The sequence below is a fragment of the Rhineura floridana genome, chromosome 1 (assembly GCF_030035675.1).
Source record: "Rhineura floridana isolate rRhiFlo1 chromosome 1, rRhiFlo1.hap2, whole genome shotgun sequence".
In the NCBI taxonomy this organism is placed as follows: domain Eukaryota; kingdom Metazoa; phylum Chordata; class Lepidosauria; order Squamata; family Rhineuridae; genus Rhineura; species Rhineura floridana.
In genome coordinates, this window is record NC_084480.1 from 211,998,109 (window position 1) to 212,019,388 (window position 21,280).

At 44.4% G+C, this 21,280-nt stretch overlaps 1 protein-coding gene across 4 annotated transcripts in view; it reads left to right on the forward strand.

Annotated features, from left to right (window-relative positions):
* GCNT2 (glucosaminyl (N-acetyl) transferase 2 (I blood group)) overlaps nt 1-21,280 on the forward strand; it is a 120,902-nt gene that overhangs the window by 67,719 nt on the left and 31,903 nt on the right. Inside the window, exon 1 of one of the 4 annotated variants that reach the window (XM_061591801.1) lies at nt 19,782-21,191. The exons of the other annotated variants lie outside the window; for them this stretch is intronic. Within the exon in view, the coding sequence (XP_061447785.1) occupies nt 20,237-21,191 (955 nt within the window). The 5' untranslated portion in view covers nt 19,782-20,236. Of the gene's footprint in view, nt 1-19,781; nt 21,192-21,280 lie in introns of those variants that run through there. 4 annotated transcript variants of the gene reach the window in all.

The following is a 21,280-nucleotide window of genomic DNA, read 5'->3' on the forward strand; positions in this document are numbered from 1 at the left end:
CCAAGCTTATCCAGTGGTTTTACACACACACACACACACTGTCGGAAGTTACCATTGGTTATCTATAGCAATCTTCTCCTTCCTAATACCAATTAATATTAAATTTCATAAATCAAATTGATTTAAAAAAGTATCCTAGGTGAGATAAACAAGGAAGGATTTTTTCCTGCCTTTGAATCATATAAACAAATGCCTCAAAGGTTAAAATCACACCAAGTGTGCTTTCTGTGTGCTATTTCCTCATATTTGACCGGGCAGTGTTTAGCAATAGTATTAACTAGTTTGTTCAGCTTTTTTAGTACCGTAGGTTTTAAGATTATATTAAATGAAGGGTGGATCAGATTACCAACTACTCTTTGCGTTTTATTGAATTGTACAAGAAATGAAAGTTTACCTAGTCACAGACTCTGGACATACCAGGCAAGCAATATTGCTACCACCAGTCTTTTATTTTACACAAGGGCTGGCTTCCAGATTCAGTGCAGGAGCTGGGTTACTAAGCGGGTCATTTCAGATGAGAGAAGCGCGATATTACCTTTTCCCCAAATTGCACTGTAGGTGTATTATGCATGCCTGTGCCACAGATTTAAGCAGCTTCAGATCTGTGTAGCAATCATGATTCCCAGACTAGGATCTCTGTGATTTGCAGTTCTATGAAAAGGGGTGGGGTTGGGATCTACAATTCTGATTTTTCATCACCTGCTGAAAATGCTTCTGCTTCACCAGGTGTTTTTAGAGAATGAATTTGATTCAGTCTTGGTCAATTGTTTTGCATTTTCTTGTTTTATAATTTTGTGGGTGTTTTAATTATTTTATTGTACATCTCCATGGTATTTTTTAACGAGTTGGTGGTTTAAAGATACTCCAATCAAACAAACAAACGATCAATGTCGCTGGAAACTATTGATTGATGGATCAGACCAGTTGAAATTTGTAATGTAGATATGCCAAAATTAACATGAAATTTCCATGATTTTTAAAGCACTGAACATTCAGGCAAAACATGACCAGTAGGGCCATGTCAGACTCAGTATACAACTATTTCTATCCACCTGGAGGCTTCCTCGCTTCCTCCTCGGAAGTAACATTGGCCCCTATTGCCCTTCATTTAGTTTTGAAATTGTTGAGGGGATTTCAAGGATCCTTTCACTCTCACTTTCCCTAAGTAGGGAGGGAAATAAGCCCCATTATATTCAATGGGACATATATTCGTAGGTGTGTATAGGACTGCAGTTGTGTTTATGTTGAAATATTGTGTATTTTGTTTATGACAATGACTTCTTGGCTGGGGACCTCCCCAGAGAGACAAGCCTGGGGCTTCCTTGTGGACTTTTTGGGTGCCAGGTGAAGACTTTTTTTTTTTAATTCTCCCAGCCTTTTTATATCTCAGTTTTTATTCCGCTGATTGTATGGAAATTTTTATGTTGTAATTTGCTTTTATAATTTTTATATATATATATTTGTGAACTACCCAGAGAACTATGCTGTCGGGGAGCCAATATAAATACCATAATATTGTAAACTGTTCTGAATAGTTGCTTTATTTTTAACAGTAGAAAGGCAGGATATAAATTTTCTAAATAAATTTGCTACTAAGGAGAACGAACCTTGTTGCCTCTTTTGCTTGCTGGGAGACCTCCACTGCCTGCTTACCACTCCCCCTTTCCAAAAGTAAGGCTTTATTTTGGGAGCTTGAGGGCCACAATCCTTCATGAGGTACGTTTTGCAGGGTGGCAGGGGAAGGCGGAGCCAGAGGCAAGAGTGAGCGGAGTAATGGATGTGGCTTTTACCTTTGTATAGGAGATTATATTCCAACCACACAAAAACCAGAGGTTTACACACACACCCCTCTAATACCCAGAGGCATTGTTGCAGTTCAAATCCAGGCAAATACAACACAAAGTCAGGCTGGCAAGAGGTGTGGCCTGGAGAGAAGAGGGTGTGGCCTAGGGAAAATGTTCCAAAGCCCAGATAGAAAAGCCTAGAAGGCTGCATTCAGCCCCTGGTCCTGAGGATCACTACCAGGGCCAGGGCCAGAGGGCAGCCAGGCTGGGCCCTGACTGACAGCCCCTGCTTAGGGTGGGGCTCCTGTTCTATGATCTGTGGCAACATCAGATCCTGCAACCTGACCCTGCTGCTGATCAGGAGAGGGAGCTCCCAGGCTTCCTCCCCCAATGTAGACAGTGTGGGCTCCAATAAGCTTGCACGCATGCCCCACCTATCTCTCCCATCAGTGTGAATGCTGTGTACACTGTGATTGCATGCTGCCATCACCTAAGATGGCTGTAGGGGGTCCATAAGGGGCTGCTGCCCCTGCCGCCATCTTGATTGATGGCTGGCATGCATGCTATGCACGCATGTCATTCACATGACCAAGAGGTGGGGGGGCAAGCGGTCAGCCCTGTGCTGCCTGTATGGAGGGGTTGGGCTACAGCACCATGGGCCTGGGGAAGGATGGTGCCCAAGGGCCCAGTCATGCCTGGTGCCAGCCCTGATCCCTACCCCCACTTTCCTTGAACATTTTGGGTTGTTCTTTGATGAATCTGCTCAACCAGTGCACACGATTGGTTTCATCTGTAATGCACAATCAAACAAAGAGAAGAAGCCCCAGACTGTGTGAATGCTGTTGTGATCTGTGGTATCAGAGATTTTATAAACCCTCACCAGCACGTATTTGCACGTGTTTTCAATTTCTGGGGAAAAGAAGTGAAACTGCCTGTACCTATGACACACTTCCTCTAGCTGCTAGTGCTTGGTTAGTTCATTCCTTTCAAAAGTCTGTGAAAACATGGAGACAAACAACCAAGCATCCCTCTCAAGGAAGCTACTCTGTCTTCAGGGCAGAGCCAAATTGTGCCTTTCAACACTCAGGTGTACAGTCAGTCATTACGAATTAAGCCTGCAGCACACCCAGAAAATGTGTTTCTCTTCCCCCAGGATGTTCAAACACCAGAACTGATTTGTCAGGTTCAGGAAAAGCAGGATTGCCCAGTGGAAGAAACCTGAGCCCAAGCTAATAGTTAGGCAATCTAGCTCTTCTGAGGAATTGCTTGTTATTGTCCATTGCTGGGTTAAAGGATATGGAAGTCTAGAGCCAAACTTCACATCTGTGGGCATCACGTTACAGGTTTCCCACAGGCATCTGGTTAGCCACTGTGAGAACAGGATGCTGGACTAGATGGGCCATTGGCCTGATCTAGCTGGCTCTTCTTATGTTCTTATGCACATCAAATCCACGTGGAACCCTATCTCCGATTACACAAAGAGAATGAGAATGCAGGTTCCAACTCTTGAGTACACTTTTTCAGCTCAACAGTATCCTTTTTGGGGGTCAGCAACCAGAACTGAACACAGTACTTCAAGTACTACCACACCACAGATTTGTGTTATGATATTGGCAATTTTATTTTCAATTCATTTCCTAATCATCCGTAACATGGAATACACCTTTTTCAAAGCTACTGCACACTGCATTGACATATTCATCAAACTATGCATGACTCCCAAGATCTCTTTCTGGGTCAGTCACTGCTTATTCATATCCCATAAGCATAAATGTGAAGTTAGGATTTTTTCTCTCTCAAAGAGTATCACTTTACCCCTCCTCACATCAAATCACATTTGCCATGTTCATGCTTGTTTATCCAGTCTGGGGAGACCCTTTTGGAGTTCCTGTTGAGCCCTTTCTGTTCTTTCCTCTCTGAACAATTGAATCTCATCAGCAAACTTGGCCACCTCACTGCTCACCCCTCACTCGAGGTCATTTATGAACAAATTAAAAAGTACAGGTCCCACTACTAATCCTTGGGGGTACTCCACTTTTCCATCCTCCATTGTGGGAACTGTCCATTATTCATACTCTCTGCTTCCTTTTCTTTAACCAGTTGCTGAGAACCATAAGAAGGCCTTTTCTGGGACTTGCTGAAGTCTAGACATGCTGCATACTGACTTACACAAATATTTCCAAATTTCAGAAGTGAAAGATCCACACATACTTTTTTTTTCAACAGTGCTGATCAGTTTTCTAAAAAGATAGGGGAAGATTAGATAATTGGATCAGCACCAAAACAAGAAAAATGCATATGATCAGCCTGAAGGAAAGCAGATGAACATTACAGTACTGATTCCAGTTAAATCATGCTACTTGAAGTGTGCTACAAGGAAGATGAATTTGGAAAGGCTAGCTTTGAACTTGGGATTTTACCAAATAGAAACTCTAAATACTATGACAAATATCAACTGTAGAGAAACACCCAAACGGATAGTTTCACATTATTGTCTCTGAACAATGAGATATCCAGGACAACTTTTAAAATATCACTTCCTTGAAGAAGAGAATACAGGAGACTTTAGTGGCATCTGTGTAGAACTTGAGAAGCAAGATGAGCTCCCACAGAAAGGGACTCCAGCTCAAAAATTATCCTGTTTGCACTGAGTGTTCATATTAAAAGATGAGAGGTCAGTGGTCATTCTTCCCCCCCATCCCAGCCACAGAAGAGTAAGGTAAAAAAATATTGGTATTCTGCCCAGGATAAGGATGAAAGTTACATGACATGAGAAGATAGAACGTATGCCACTTATCAGACTGATAAGCCCCCTTTTCACCAGAAGTCCCACCTCATAGCATATCTCAAGCTTTCCCCTTTAGGATTCCCATCCCCCCATCTATAGGATTCCCATCCACCATCCAGAATATGCATATAGGATGCCCAGCTTCCACTCTTAGGATGCAGCTATAGGATTCCCCACCCCTGGAGACTCCAGTTTGTGTGGAATGTTTATCATTTTGTGTGTACACCAACATTAGTGTTTTGGGGGCTAAAGTGTGACTCCTCTACATGACCATCCACCACTCATGATCCTTTGGAACAGATTTTGAGTCCCCATCATGTGCCTGGTCCTTCTGAGCCCCCTGTTGTGTGTAGACACTAAGATGCATAGGAACACATTTTGATTCTCTGCAGTGTGCTGAGTTATTCTGAGGCCCCCTTTTGGATGCCCATCCCATCACCCCAATCAATAGGAGTATAGGGTGTGACCTTCCAGTATGATTGACCCACCACCCTTGACCAATAGGAACATGTTTTAAGGCTTGATTGTGTATTGAGTCACTTTGAGCCCCAATTTTGTTAATGTTTCTGAGTTCCATGTACCAATGACATGCCTCCCACCCACCTACCATCCTTACTAAGGAGTGCCTTTGAAGACAGAAACACACCTCTGTGTTGGGTTATATGAGTGCCTACAGCAGCAGGAATGGCAACATTGTTGTGAGTCCCCTCCTGTTGAATGTTCCAGCCATGGAATCATATACTGATGAAGCACCCCTGTGCATCTTACCCAGCCCCCACCTGTGCTAAAATATAAGCCCATCAGAAGATAGGCATCATATCAGCAGTCTGGAAGTGAGGATGTATCTCCTGTGAAAAAGCAACATCTTGCATGAAGTGATGGTCAGGAGGATGCTAAAAATTGAAATCCAGCATGACCTCAAAGCAATATCACACACAATTGTTCTCCATTCACTGAAAATGACAGCTGGTGAGAAGTACTACAGAAACATTTGCACAGAAGTTCTAAAACGTCCAAGGCTACATACCTGTTCAGCAGGTTGAATGGTGGTGTTGCCAATGGCTATGGAAAACATATGGCTCTTCGTTGAAGGCTGTGTGCCCCAGGGTAAATCTGTTGGTGGCTGCATGTTGCTAATATGGGGGTTTCAGAATAAAAAGAGAGAGGAGTTGGCAGCATTGAGATGACTGCATAGCTCTCTCTGCACCACTTCATCTCTCTCTCTCCCATCTCTCTGTCCATTTCAGCTTCCCCTTCCCCATTTACCCCTTCTTGCCAGAGGTCTGGACTTTTTGCTCACAGAGAGATTTACTCCCACCTTTCAACACTCAATCTATTTTCTATTCCCCCCTCCTGCACTTCTTCTCTTCCTTGGAGCTCCCCCAACCCACATGAAATTAACCAAAGAGCTTCAGGTTCCCCACTTGGGGCAAACAGAGAGACAAAGGCTTGGGAGATCCTTGAGAGGATCTGAGACAGACTGAGTTTGAGATGATGACAACCCTTCCAAGCAGAAATATCAGAGGCAGTTGGAGAAGAGGGACTGAAGTGATGGAGGCAGTTCAGGGACAGAGACAAAAAGATGGATGTAAACAATGTACAGGGAATACTGAAAGCCATGGTATTTTATTAGGTCAGGGATGTGGAACCCGAGGTCCTCCAGATGTTATGAAGACTACAACTCCCACCATATCTGACCATTAGCCATGCTAGCTGGGCTGATGGGAATTGGAATCCAACAACATATAGAGGCTACTGGTTCCCCATCCCTGAATTTGGTCATCCATGGACAGTATGAAGAAAGAGAAGAGCAGAAGTCCAGGAAGAGATTGCTAAGGGCACCTAAGACAGAAAGATAGCAAAAGCACCTTAAAAGAACATGTAGTCAGCTAGGAGAAGAACTATCTAAGGTCAGAATTATGAAGACTCAGCGCAGGGGTAGCCAAGATGGTGGCTGAACCTCAACTTCCATCAGCCCAAGTCAATATGGCCAATGGTCTAGAATGATGGAAGTAGCTCAACAACGTCCGGTGGGCATCTTGTTAGCTACCACTGACCTCAGGCATAGAGAGAGTCAGTTTTAACATTGGAGAGTTTCATATCATCAGGCTTTTCTATATTAATAACTCACTTTTAAATATTAAATATCTAAATAAAAAGGCACTTATCTTTAAGAAATAAAGATGATTTTGCAAGTTGGATGTTAACTGGTTTAAAAATTAACACTCAGTTTAACAGGATTTTCTTCCCCAACTTAGGTAAATGTGGACTTGAGAGAATTCAGTTCAACCCTAACCAGGAAATAAGGACAGTTCATGTTAACAGTAACAAATTAAAAATAGTGTTGTACTTGTTAACATTCCCCAAAGCTTGTATTTATGAGGTCTTAATTTCATATGTTGGATATTCATATCTGTAAGATTCCATCCTTAAGATCTACGCTTTATACTGAAAGAATGATACTAAAAGAAATCAGTTTAGAATTTTTATTATGCAGTAGTGGTACTAGTCAAACTGAAAACATATCCTTTTTTATTAAATAAGTAAAACTTTTCAAGGGATTTTTTTTTACAAATACTGATATTTCTTAAGTACAGTAGGGTGTGAAGAGAAACCCATGATTATCATAGTTTAAAAGTTTAAAAAATGTCTGGCTGGTTCTTAATTAATTTAAGAAATTTTGCATTGAACTGAATGATAGTGTCAACCAACTGTCAGTGTTCTAAAAGCCATACTCACAGCTACTTGGCTTGGCTAATCAGGGGGCCACACCCACACCAGAATTTGATTTCACTTTAGATAGTCATGGCTTCCCCCAAAGAATCCTGGTAAGTGTAGTTTGGTTAGTGTAGTTTGTGAAGGGTGCTGAGAGGAGACTCTTATTCCCTTGATAGAACTTCAGTGGCCAAAGTGGTTTAACAGTCAGCCATTCTGAGTGAAGGTCTGTGAGGGGAACAGGGTGTCTCCTAGCAACTCTCAGCACCCTTCACTAGCTACACTTCCCAGGATTCATTGAGAGATGCCATGACTGTCCAAAGTGAAATAAAGGCCTGGTGTGGATGTGGCCAGGGACAGCTTTGGTTGAAAATTGGGTGGGAGGGTACATGTGTCTGCTGCAGAATAAAAAGGTGGGGGGAAACGCTGGAAAGCAATGATACTGTTCACAATGTTTTCCTTTTGGAAAGGAAAGGGCCTTCCCCTCTGCCCAGTGCCCACTCACCCAATCCCCTCCCTCTCCTTCTACCCTCATGCCCCTCCCCCGGGTCAGTGTTGGACTACGACCTGGGAGACCAGGGTTCAAATCCCCACACAGCCATGAAGCTCACTGGGTGACCTTGGGCCAGTCACTGCCTCTCACCCTCAGAGGAAGGCAACGGTAAAACCACCTCTGAATACCATTTACCATGAAAATCCTATTCATAAGGTTGCCATAAGTCGGGATCAACTTGAAGGCAGTCCATTTCCATTTTCAAACATGATTGCACAGAAATAAATCCCACTAAACTCAAAATATATGCAAATGATAAAACCCACCCTCCCTTCTCCTACCTCTTGCCCCTTCCCTCCCCCTTCCTTTGCACCTCCCTCACCATGCCCATCCCCTTCCAAACCCCTTCTTCCCCTTCAACCTCCTCCCTCTCCCCTTCCTCCTCCCCATGGTCAGTTTTACCTATCTTAAACATGATTGCATAGGAGTAAATCCCATTGAACTCAATAAGCATGCAAACAATCAGATCTGCCTTTCCCCTCCTTCTCCTCTCCTCTTCCTTCCTCCTCCCCTCCCCTCTTCTTCCTCCTCCCCTGCCTACTCCAGCCCTCCCTCCCCCCAGTCAGTTTTACCTATCCTAAGCATGATTGCATGGGAGTAAATCCCACTAAACCCAATAAACATGCAAATGATCAAACCTGTCCCTCTCCTCCCCTCCCCCTCCTTCCTGCTCCCCTCCCCCTCCTCCCCTCTGCCCTTCCCCCCTCCCTTCCTCCCTCCCTCCCTCCCTCCTCGTCCTCCTCCTGTCCCCATCCCCTGTGGTCAGTTTCACCTATCCTAAGCATGATTGCAGGGGGGTAAATCCCACTGAATTCAATAAGCATGCAAATGATCAAACCATTCTCAGCAAATTTGCACAGAATCCCACTTCTTACCTCCCAGACTAAAAAGCAGGCAAATAGGCAAAAAAACCCTTGCAGTTTAAGAATGTACCTATAGCCTACAGTTATTTCTATCAAACTTTAAAAAGCAGGGAAATTGGGCAGCTATAGTGAATGCACCAGGGGAGCAGGAGACCTGGCCTCCTCTCTGAGATATTGTACTGCCCTACAAATTTGTCAAAATGCAAACACAATTTGTGTTGGTCTTTCACAGTCCAATCCACTTGCTGTGTAGCTTGGAAGAATTTGGTAACATGTGCCTCTCAGCATATGGTGAGTGGTGGCAACACCTGCAATCAGCCCAAATAATAGAAAGAAGACATGTGCTGTGCTGATCTTATTTAAGCAGGGAGGAAGCAACATTATTAAGACAGTTGATATTAGTTCAGACGGTCACTTTAAATATGTCTGATTTCCTTTGCAATTTTAGTGAAGTTTCCTATATGAAATCATTTTCTTTTGTTTCTATTTCTGTGAATATGTGAAGTACAGCAACACTTTGCAAAATTTACAATAAAATAATTTTACACAACACCAAAAATAATTGTGGAATAATGGCACTGACTATTGTGCAGAATAGTCTCCAGTGGACGTCAGCAGTGTCTCAGTTTGAACAAGATAAAACAGTGGGAGGTGAAATATATTCTAGCAAAATTCTAGGTGTGCTCCATGTTTTTAATTGACCATGCCCACCTTGCCTTAAATGAAGTGGTTTAAACATAGCAGGCTGAAAATTTGCATCTTGGGCAGACTAAGTTTGTTTTTTCCAACAGCTAGAGTAATTCCTGAAGTAGCAACATATTGTAATCAGTCTGATTTTACATCAAACTGCAGATTCAGATTCAACTGTTAATGCACCCAAAATAGAAATAGAACATAACCTCCAATTTGAAACAGAAAAGTCTATCTTCACCATCATATGACATTGACCAATAAAAAGGCTTTGAAATTAATAAAAATAAATTTGACACAGATTTCCAGGATGAATAATGAGGGAAATAAGATTTTGTAGATTAGATTCTCTGTAGAAACATTAGTAACACAGGAAAGATACAAAGTAAGAAGAACACCAACAAACATACAAAAATATAATTCTGCAGGTGGCAGGTGTTGCTATTCATTTAAAGCAGTATGATACCACTTTAAAGAGTCATGGTTAAGGGTGCTGAGAATTGTGGGGAGACCTCTATTCCCCTCAGAGGGGTACAATTCCCAGAGTTCCCTGCAAAGAAGGATTAAACTACTCTGAGAATTATAGCTCTATGAGGGGCACAGGGGGTCTCCTAATAACTCTCTGTACACTTAAGAAACTACACATCCCAGGATTCTTTGAGGGAAGCCATGACTGTTTAAAGTACCAGCACACCCTGTTTATTAACACCCTGTGGTTACTCCAGTGCAGTATTTTTTTATTAACACCCTATGGTGACACACATGGCAAGATGCAAAATGCAAAAATAATGATAGTGAATTAATGGCAACTGAAAAGACTTAAGGGGATGAAATGTGGGCAGCATGAGAAAAAAAGGGGGGGTTGCTGACTCTTGGTGTACATTTAAATGCAGCAGCTGTGCATTTTTATATGCGTGGTGCATGTCTAAAGCTCCCCAAATGGCACAATCCTTTATATGCTGACTCAGAATTAAGTCCCACTGTGTTCAGTGGGGCTCACTCCCAAGTAAGAAGACTGCAGCGTTACAATGCAGTGCTCGGGACATTTGGGCTCTGCAATGCATTTGCCGCCTATTTAATGGACAGAATCGCTTCCAGAGATCCGAAGATACAATCACTGTCCCTGAGAATGTTAACTTCTGACTGACTCCTGCTTTGTTTTAGTGGACATCCCCCCACCCCACCCCCACTGCTTCTTAAGCCTGCGTGCCCCCTGGCCATCTCTATTGCTATGGGGTCACTTGCCCTCTGATAAGATGGCTCCTCTTGTTGATTATTCTCCTGGGTTTAGGAGATTCCAGTTAGGTCAGAATTGTCTGCTCTGCTTCCAGACCTTCATGGCCTCTCTGTCTGCATATCTTCCCTGCATAGATGTGTTTTCATTTCTGTATACAATACAGCTATACTGCCGTCTTTGGTTTAGGGGCATAGCAAAGTAACACCTTGGCAATCCTGTCTGGGGTGGGGTGGGCCTCACTGGAACCAATTTTGACACATTGGTCAGAACCATGCTAACCAACCACGAGGAGGACCCGGAGGGAAAGAGAGCAGTAGTGTAGTGGCAAACTTAGAAGTGCAGGGTCCCTTCATGATCCATGCCACGTCCCCTCGCAACCATGCCACCTTGCAGCCATGCCCCTCTTCCGCCCACCCCTTCCTCTCCCTACTGAATTTGTAATGATAATATAACGATCATAAAAATAAAAGTGCTTAAAGGTTTCTAGATGATGCTTGTTACTTTGAGTTATAGAGAATGAAAAATTAAGACTAGTGCCAAGGGCACCGCTCACAGAATGGCCACCATGCGGTGTGTGACATAGCACATGATGTTTGCCATGGGGGCGCATGCCACAGCACAAAATTAGATAGAGCAGGGCCATTGGTGCTTCCCGACCGCCACCACCTCCTCATGCTTACCCTGGGAAGTCAGTGCTATGTCCTGCTGGTCCTGTTTGTGACAATCACAGTATTGATTTACACACACACACACATTGTTTAATAATAACGGTAATGGTAATGGGTCTGACTGACATTCTGGTTGGAGGAGCACTTGTTGGAGATTATTCTGTGCCATGTTAGCAGTCTCTGTGTGTGTTCGTTGCTAAATAGTAGATGTGAAAATATTCTGAAAAAACATAGGAGCTGCTGGAAAACTGCCTAAAGATTCTGATCCATTGTTCCTCCAACATATGTTTGCTCATGGAGTTGGCGCTACTGTACAAAACAGTGCCCACAGTGAAAAAATCTAATTTTAATAAGAAAGTTTCATGTCTCTGCATGTACAGATTCAAAGGGTTCCTCCCAAATGATGTTATGCAGGAATGATACATTTAATCTTTGATGCTTAGAGTAAAGAGAAGATGGCTGATATCTGGGTGAAATGCTTCAAATGTCCAGCTGAATTGTGAGTTGTAATAAGGCACATATTTGCTTCTTTATGCCACCTTAAAAATACCCAGAGAAAACCTGCATACTGCAAATGTTGAACAGTGTGCCTGGCACAGTTTGTAGTCCAATTCACTAATAGGCAAAAAAAACCCTTGCGGTTTAAGAATGTACCTGTAGCCCACAGATATTTCTATCCAACTTTAAAAAGTTGGGAAATTGGGCAGGTATAGTGAATGCACCAGGGGAGCAGGAGACCTGACCTCGTCTCTGAGATATTGTACTGCCCTACAAATTTGTCAAAATGCAAACACAATCTGTGTTGGTCTTTCACAATCCAATCCACTTCCGGTATACCTTGGAAGAATTTGGTAACATGTGCCTCTGAGCATATGGTGAGTGTTGGCAATACCTGCCATCTCCAAAGATGCAGAATTACATTTTTATATGTTTGTTGGTGTTCTTCTTGTCGCTGCATTCCTGTGTTACTATTGTTTCTACAGAGAATCTAATCTGGTAAATTTTATTTCTCTCATTATTCATTCTAGAAACCTGTGTCAATTTTATTTTTATTAATTTCAAAGGCTTTTTATTGGTCAGTGTCCCATGATGGTGAAGGCAGCCTTTTCTGTTTCAAATTGGAGGTTATGTTCTATTTTGGGTGCATTAACAGTTGAATCTCCCTCTCTAGGATGCACACCTTAACGTGGTGAGGGGGTTTGAGAGTGCTGAAGAAGCTGAGAGCAATGCCATCAGGAGTCTAGACCAAGAGGCTAGATTCCTAGCAGGGGCACCCAAGGTGGAATGGTCAAAGCTGATACACCAGACTAAGATGCATCCAAAATCAGAGGAAGGCAATGGTAAACCACCTATGAATATCTCTTACCACAAAAACCCTATGAACAGAGTATCCAAAATGCAACATGAGATAGTGCTGGAAGATGAGACTCCCAGGTCAGAAGGCACTCACCAAGCTACTGGGACAAGGACAAGTACGAGTAGCACTCTGACTAATGACGCAGCTGGGTCAAAGCCGAAAGGAAGCCCAGAGGCTGATGGACACAGATGCAAAAGGAGAGTCCGGAGTTGTATGATGCATACAATAGGAACATGGAATGTGAGAAGCATGAACCAGGGAAAGTTAGAAATTGTCAAGAAAGAAATGGAATGTATCAACATTACAATACTTGATGCGAGTGAATTAAAATGGACGGGAATGGGACATTTCCAATCAGGCAACTACAAAATATTTTATGCAGGAAATGAGAAATTAAGAAGAAATGGGGTTGCTTTAATAGTGATAAGTGATGTAGCAAAAGCAATTAGGAGCTACAATGCAAGGTCTGAGCAAATGATATCAATGAGATTAAATGGGAAACTTATTAACATAACCATCATCCAAGTCTACTCTCCAACAGCAAACGCAGAAGACGAAGAATTGGAGAGATTTTACACAGAAGTACAGGAAGAAATTGATCACACATCAAAACAAGATGTTCTGATTATCATGGGAGACTGGAATGCAAAAGTAGGGAACAGAGAAGAACTAGGAATTGTGGGAGAAAGCAGGAAGAAGACTTATTGAATTCTGTGAAGCCAATAATTTGTTTCTTGCAAACACAAGTTTTGAGCAACCAAACAGACGATTGTGCACGTGGACATCACCAAATGGTCAATATAGGAATCAAATTAATTATATAATTGGTAGCAGAAGATGGAGAAGCTCCATGCTTTCTGTGAAAACAAGACCAGGAGCAGACTGTAGTACAGATCATGAACTGGTCGTATTGAAAATCAGAGTAAAGCTAAAGAAGAACAAAGCAATCAAAATGCCAAAATACAATTTAAATCACATCCCATAAGAATACAAAGATCAAATAAGGAACAGGTTTAAGGCTTTAGACTTAGTTGACAGAGAACCAGAAGAACTATGGAGTGAAGTCAGAGACATTATCAGGGAAGAATGCAAAAAGGCAATACCTCTAGTTAAAAAGAGAGAAAGTCCTCAATGGATGACTGAAGGGACAAAGAGAACTATTGCAATAGTTATTGTATAGAAATAGAAGAGGACAACAAAAAGGGAAGAACAAGAGTCCTATTTCAAAAGGTTAGAGAAATGAAAAGGAAATTTAAACCAAGAGTAGGGGTGTTGAATAATCAATGGGAACACACTGACTGACCAAGATAAAATAAAAGGAAGATGGAAGCAATACACTGAAGAACTCTATAAAAGAGATGCCAGGACGACAGATTCATTCACGGAGGAACCAGAAAGAAGAAGAACCAGAAAGTTTAGAATGGGAGGTGAAAGATGCTCTTAAAATACTTGGAAGAATCACCAGGAGTAGACGGCATACCAATAGAGTTACTATATGCTACTGAGACTGAATAAAAAATCTGTCAAGAAATATGGAAAACTAAACTATTTATTTATTTATATATATATATATACCGCCCCATAGCCGAAGCTCTCTGGGCGGTTTACAGTACCTAAAAGCACTAAAAACACTAAAAACACATATAAAAACACAATGGCCCACAGACTGGAAGCATTCAATATATATCCCAATTCCAAAGAAAGGGGATCCCAGGGAATGCAGAAATTATCAAACTATTGCCTTAATATCTCATGCAAGTAAAGTAATGGTCAAGATTCTACAACAGAGGCTCTTGCCATATATGGAGTGAGAAATGCCAGACGTCCAAGCTGGATTTAGAAAGGGAAGAAGCACCAGAGATCATATCGCAAACATATGTTGGATAATGGAACGGAGCAAGGAATTTCAGAAGGAAATCATCCTGTGCTTTGTAGATTACAGCAAAGCCTTTGACTGTGTAGATCATGAAAAACTATGGAATGCTTTAAAAGAAATGGGGGTGCCACAGCATCTGATTGTCCTGATGCACAACCATACTCTGCACAAGAGGCTACTGTAAGGACAGAATATGGAGCAACTGATAGGTTCCCCATCGGAAAGGGTGTGAGACGGGTGTATTTTATCACCCTATTTATTTAATCTATACACAGAACATATCATACGGAAAGCAGAATTGGACCAAGAAGGAGGTGTGAAAATTGGAGGGAGAAATATCAATAATTTAAGATATGCAGACAATACCATACTACTAGCAGAAACCAGTAATGATTTGAAACGAATGCTGATGAAAGTTAAAGAGGAAAGCACAAAAGCAAGACTACAGCTGAACGTCAAAACGACTAAAGTAATGTCAACAGAAGATTTATGCAACTTTAAAGTTGACAACGAGGACATTGAACTTGTCAAGGATTATCAATACCTCAGCACAGTCATTAACCAAAATGGAGACAGTAGTCAAGAAATCAGAAGAAGGCTAGGACTGGGGAGGGCAGCTGTGAGAGAATTAGAAAAGGTCCTCAAATGCAAAGATGTATAACACTGAAGTCAGGATCATTCAGACCATGGTATTCCCGATCTCTGTGTGTGGATGTGAAAGTTGGACAGTGAAAAAATGGGATAACAGAAAAATCAACTCATTTGAAATGTGGTGTTGGAGGAGAGCTTTGTGGATACCATGGACTGCGAAAAAGTCAAATAACTGGGTATTAGAACAAATTAAACCAGAACTATCACTAGAAGCTGAAACGATGAAACTGAGGTTATCATTCTTTGGACACATCATGAGAAGACATGATTCACTAGAAAAGACAATAATGCTGGGAAAAATAGAAGGGAGTAAAAAAGAGGAAGGCCAAACAAGAGATGGATTGATTCCATAAAGGAAGCCACAGACCTGAACTTACAAGATCTGAACAACGTAGTTTATGACCGGGGGCGTCACTAGGGTGGTGCGGCAGGTGCAGGCCGCACCGGGTGACACCCCGAGACAGGGGTGACACTGCGAGCCGCCCCCCCAGGCACCGCCGGGAAGCGGGGCAGGCAGGCGGAGAGCTGCCCTGCCCGTGCTAACACGTGGAAGGCAGAGGCAGCGCCCTAGTGACACCCCTGCTTCCATCGACTCCCGAGTGGAAACCCAGGAGAGTTCAGCCCTCGCAACTGTGCCAAAGTTCGGGCCTTCTCCAGGGCTTGCATTTCTGACCCGGAGGGACGAGAGGGAGAAAAAACCCTAGCCTAAAAGACCCAGAAGTCAGGACCTCTGTTCCCCTACACTTTGAAGTCTATGCTGGCTCCGAGTCACAGGGAAATGGGGGTGTGGCCCAGGCGCAAACCACGTCACCAGTATAGGCGCGCTCGTCGCTTGTCTCCACCCACGTGGCTTGCGAGGGGAGTAGGTGGGGCTAGGCGGCGGAGCGCACAGCTGGGTTGGTTACTCCGGATTTATTCATGCAAAGTAGCTAATCCGAGACATCGTGAGCAAGACCGTGCAAACAGGTGGGATTTCTCTCCTGCTCCCCGTTCAGTTTGCAATGCCCACCCTCTGCAGGTGCAGCGAGCTTTTTCTCACTCCGTGGTTACCCCGCCGCGTGGGAAGCTGTACCTCAGTGGCAGAGTCCTTGCTTTGCATGCAGAGGATCCCAGGTTCCGTCCTCAGAGGTTCCTGCAGGGCTGCAAAAGTGAAGGGAGTTGCTGCTGGTGAGCGTGTAGTCCAGGGGTAGCCAATGTGGTGCCCTCCACATGTTGTTGGAGCACAAATCCCATCAGCCCCGGGCCAGCCGGGTCAATAATCAGGAATGATGGCAGTGTAGTCCAGTGTGGAGGGCGCCACGATGGCTACCCCTGGACTGCAGGCAATGCTATACACAGAAGCTGATCATTATTTTTGTGGGGAGGGTTGATGAAAAGTAGGAATAAAAGTATTAAAAAGTTAAAAGTTTTCTTGTTTTGTTTTTTTAAAGCAAGTCATAAGGACTTGAGAGAGCAATTTCAATTCATTTGAAATGTGGTGTTGGAGCTTTGCACATACCATGGACTGCGAAAAAGACCAATAATTGGGTGTTAGAACAAATTAAACCAGAACTGTCACTAGAAGCTAAAACGATGAAACTGAGGTTATCCTACTTTGGACACATAATGAGAAGACGTGATTCACTTGAAAAGACAATCATGCCGGGAAGAACAGAAGGGAGTAGAAAAAGAGGAAGGCCAAACAAGAGATGGATTGATTCCATAAAGGAAGCCACAGACCTGAATTTACAAGATCTGAACAGGGTGGTTCATGACAGATGCTCTTGGAGGTCACTGATTCATAGGGTCGCCATAAGTCGTAATCGACGTGAAGGCACTTAACAGCAACAAAGGGCGACTGCAAAGGGACTCAAAGGGTTCTGACACCAGTACCATGAGGAGGTATCTACAGCAGGAGTGGGGAACCTTTGGCCCTCCAACTGTGGCTGAACTCCAGTTCCCATCAGCCCCAGCAAGCAGGGCCAGTGGCTAGGGATGATGGGAGTAGAGTTCAGCAACATCTGGAGGGCCCAAAGGTTCCCCTCACCTGATCCGACAGGGTTAAGTCTGCAGCCTCCTTCCACTCAAGGGCAAAAGGTGCCACTCCCTCCAGCCACCCAGCGCCAAGCAGGATCAGGTAACAACAAAAAAACAGAAGGACTAGCCCTAACCATGAACAGCAGAGTCCCGAGATCACAAGAAGCCTGTGTGGATTGAACACAGAAGAGGGATGAAGCCTACGGCAGCCTTTCTTACTCCTTGTGCCCTGCAGCAGCTTTGGACTACAATTCCCAGCAAGTCCAGAAGTTGTAGTCCAACACGGCCCCAGGTAGGGAAGGCCATCCTGGGTTCCTCCCTTCAAGCTGCTCATCAAAGGCACAGGGGCAGCCTCTCCTGCCCCACTGTGCTTTGCAGGGCAGAAGGCTTTTCTTTCAGAACCATTTCAGCTCTTGCTCTTGGCCCCACTTCTTTATGCTGGAGGAAAAGGCAGCCTGGATTAGAAGAGGGTTTTAGAAGCTTTTCACACAGGCCCAACAAGGCTGGGAATATTTATTCAACAATATTAGTGCCATATTATCTCAAGCGGCTGCTGTTTAATTCCTTCTCTGTATAATATTGATATGTTTTATCATTTTATTGTTTTAATATTTTATAGTGTTGGTCTTCCACCGTAATAATAAATGATTGATTTGGTTCAAAGTGCAGCCCCAAGTGCTTGATGTTAATTTGACAGCAGGTTCCCACAAAGGGAGTGGAGGCCTTGCAAGGCCCAAAGTCTGTCGCAGGAACAGCCAAATCTTCTGCCTTGACCACAAGTTAAACACAAGCTGCCTGCCCTCACACACCCCTTTCAAGTCTGGATGCGACAAACCAAGCCAATTCTTAAGTCAGAAAGTGACTCTGCAGATTTGTGAAAGGCAACGGCGTGAAGCAGAGCTTCCTTGGTGCCCACAGGCGTGTTTGGGATTGGCACTTGCCCATAGACCATATGAAGGGACAGAGTAGCCTTCAGCGTGTCTACTATCAGCTGCCTCTTTCCATGGCTTCTCTTGCTCCAGCACCCGGTTCTCATGCTCCTAGAAATGGCTGCATCTCCCACCCCCGGCAGTCCCCCCCACCTGGAGCTGCTTCCCAGAACTCCTGTATGATGTTCAACTCACTTCCTTTACATGGCCCCTCTCCGCAAAGCCTTTGGCACAACCCTGCAGAGCCCCAGTTCCTGGGTTCCTACTACTAAGTCTGTAAGCCAGACTTCGCCCACCAGGTACCCTCCAGCTGGCTGATGGGAGTTGTAGTCCAACACATCTGGAAGGCACCAGGTGGGCAAAGGCTGCTGTAAGCCAACCCTAAGTACACTTGTACATGTAACTGTACTGACCACATATTTTTCCTCTTTATACTTGCCACCACTTTCCTTTGTTTTCCCACTCCAGTTTTAAATTGTAAACTCCTTGGGAAAGGGACCTGTCCTGTAAAACTCCCAAGCACATTGAGGGTGCCACATAAAATAAGTCCACCCTAACACTGATGGGATAACAAGGTGTGGCTTCCAAAGAGTATAGAAACTAAGCAATGTCTCTTTAAGCAAAATGCTTATCTCAGGCAAATATGTGGCCTTTGCACAGGCCTGCCTGGGTTGAAGGGGCACCCTATGCCAGACTGACTAAAGGGCTGCCACCAAGTTCAGTTTTATTAACTTCAAGTCGCGTATCTGCAAAATGGGAACAATACTGACCTGCCTCAAAAGGGTTGTTTTTGGGAGAGTCAAGCACAACAGTCTGTAAACAATTTTTGAAATTTAATTATAGGAGTTGCTCCAATAGGTCATTTTTATTGTACCTGTGATTATTAACTTAAAAAGCCTTCTGCCCCATCACTATTCAATTTGAAAAAAGAGCTTTATGAAAGCATCTTTATTTAAAAGATTTAATTTTAAATTGTAATGCTGTTGGATTGCAAGATCAAACAATTCCATATGTAATAAAGACGGTGTTTTATTGAAAACGACCACTGGATTATTATTGGTTTTTTTCCTTTAAAAAAAACCACAGCCTCAGATGCAACTATGCCCACAGAAATCTAGGCAACAACTGCAGTGCCATAACTGCATGACAATCATTTGGCACCTGGGAAAGAACCTGAAGGAAAACAGGAGGGGGAAGAGTGAGACGATGCACGAGATTCAGGCCCATCTTCAGTCAGATTTATTTTGATCACATCAATAGTAACATTAGTACAAAAAACATTGCTAAGGATTCTGTATGGTCTGGTACGGGAGGAGGTCCATGGGGGTGACACCATGAGTTACTGCACCGGGTGACACCAACCCTAGTGACGCCACTGTTTATGACAGATGTTACTGGAGGTCGCTGATTCATAGGGTCGTAATCGACTTGAAGGCGCATAACTCCCTACCCCGCTCCACGTCTCTCATCTTGAGCAGCATCTGTGTTTACATTGGCTTGTATGACTTTTTTTTCTTGCGCCCTCCAGCTGAGGGATTGCAAACAGTAGGGTCTTTTCACGTGGTAAGCAGAAGCCATGCCCCACCACCTGCTCAGCGCGCAGGGATTCGGACAAAAAGGACAGGCAGCTGAAGAGAAGTGGGCGGGGAAACCGCGGCCTCGCCAGCCAATCACACGGCCGGGAGCTGCCCCGTACTTTCATATGCAAAGAAGCCTGGTCCCTGAAGGCGGGGCTGAGGCGCGGAACTTTGGGGGACCCTGAAGAGTTGGAGAGGAGTCCAGCCTTGGAGCCGGGAGAGGGTGCGGCGCGGGTTAGGTCCTTGCCCCTCTCGGGCTGATGGAACGCTCGGTTTGCATCGCTTGCAGCCAGTAGGGAGAGGCAGCCAAGCTGCTTGCTTAGCAACCGGCTGAGCGAACAAAAAAGCCCATCCCTTGGAGACCTTGGGGCGGTGAGCATGCGGAAACCCCGGTGCAGTGCAGAAAAGGCGCCCAGCTGAGAAGCGCCGGGCTGCATGCAGCACTCGGGGGGCTGCAGTCGCCGGCACCAACGGGAGCGTGTTTCTCCGCAGGAACGAAGGCGCCTTCGTTGTTCTTCTTTCCCAAACGACGATGCTGCTTCGGAAGCTTTCGTACGTGCTTGCCATCCTTTTTCTGAGTGGCCTAACGGCGTTGCTGATTTTTCTCCGTGGTCAGCCGGAGCCTCCCGTCTCCCGAGGGGCTCGACACCGGGAGCAGCCGGCGAAGACGTCCCGGGGAGAAGGCGATTTCTTCCGCAAAACTTGCGATGCTCTGGCGAACGGGAGGAACGCCTTCGTCTGGGGCAACCATCTCTGGACGGCCTTCGAGAACTCATCCGCTTGCCCCGATTACGTGGTGGGCAGCCACTACCTCACGAGATCCCTCTCTGCTGAAGAAGTCGCCTTCCCCTTGGCCTACGTCATTACCCTCCACAAAGAGTTCGGTACTTTTGAAAGGGGCTTCCGGGCTCTTTACGCGCCCCACAACGTGTACTGCATCCACGTGGACGAGAAGGTGCCTCTCGAGTACAAGCGAGATGTGGCGAAATTGGTCGAGTGCTTCCCCAATGCTTTCCTCGTGTCGAAAGCAGAGCCGGTCATTTATGCGGGGATCTCCAGGCTTCAGGCCGATTTGAACTGTATGAAGGACCTCCTGCGATCGGGGATCCGGTGGAAGTATGTTCTCAACATGTGCGGACAAGACTTCCCCTTGAAAAGCAACAGGGAAATTGTCCTGCACCTGAAAGGCTTCAAAGGGAAAAATATCACCCCTGGCATCCTTCCTCCGGAACCTATTACTGTAAGGACCAAATATGTTTACAGGGAACACATAGACAAAGAGGCTTCTTACATGAAAAAGACCAAGATCCGCAAATCACCTCCACCCCACAATCTGACCATTTACTTTGGCTCTGCCTATATTGCCCTAACAAGGCCCTTTGTGGAGTTTCTTTTCAATGACAAAAGGGCTCTTGATTTGCTGGAATGGTCCAAGGACACCTACAGTCCAGATGAACATTACTGGGTGACGCTCAATAGGATACCAGGTATGTAATGGCCTTTGGCCATTTCTAATTTCACTGGCTGAGGGTTGATTTCTGATCCAAAGGAGCTCACTTTTCAGATGTCATGTAGG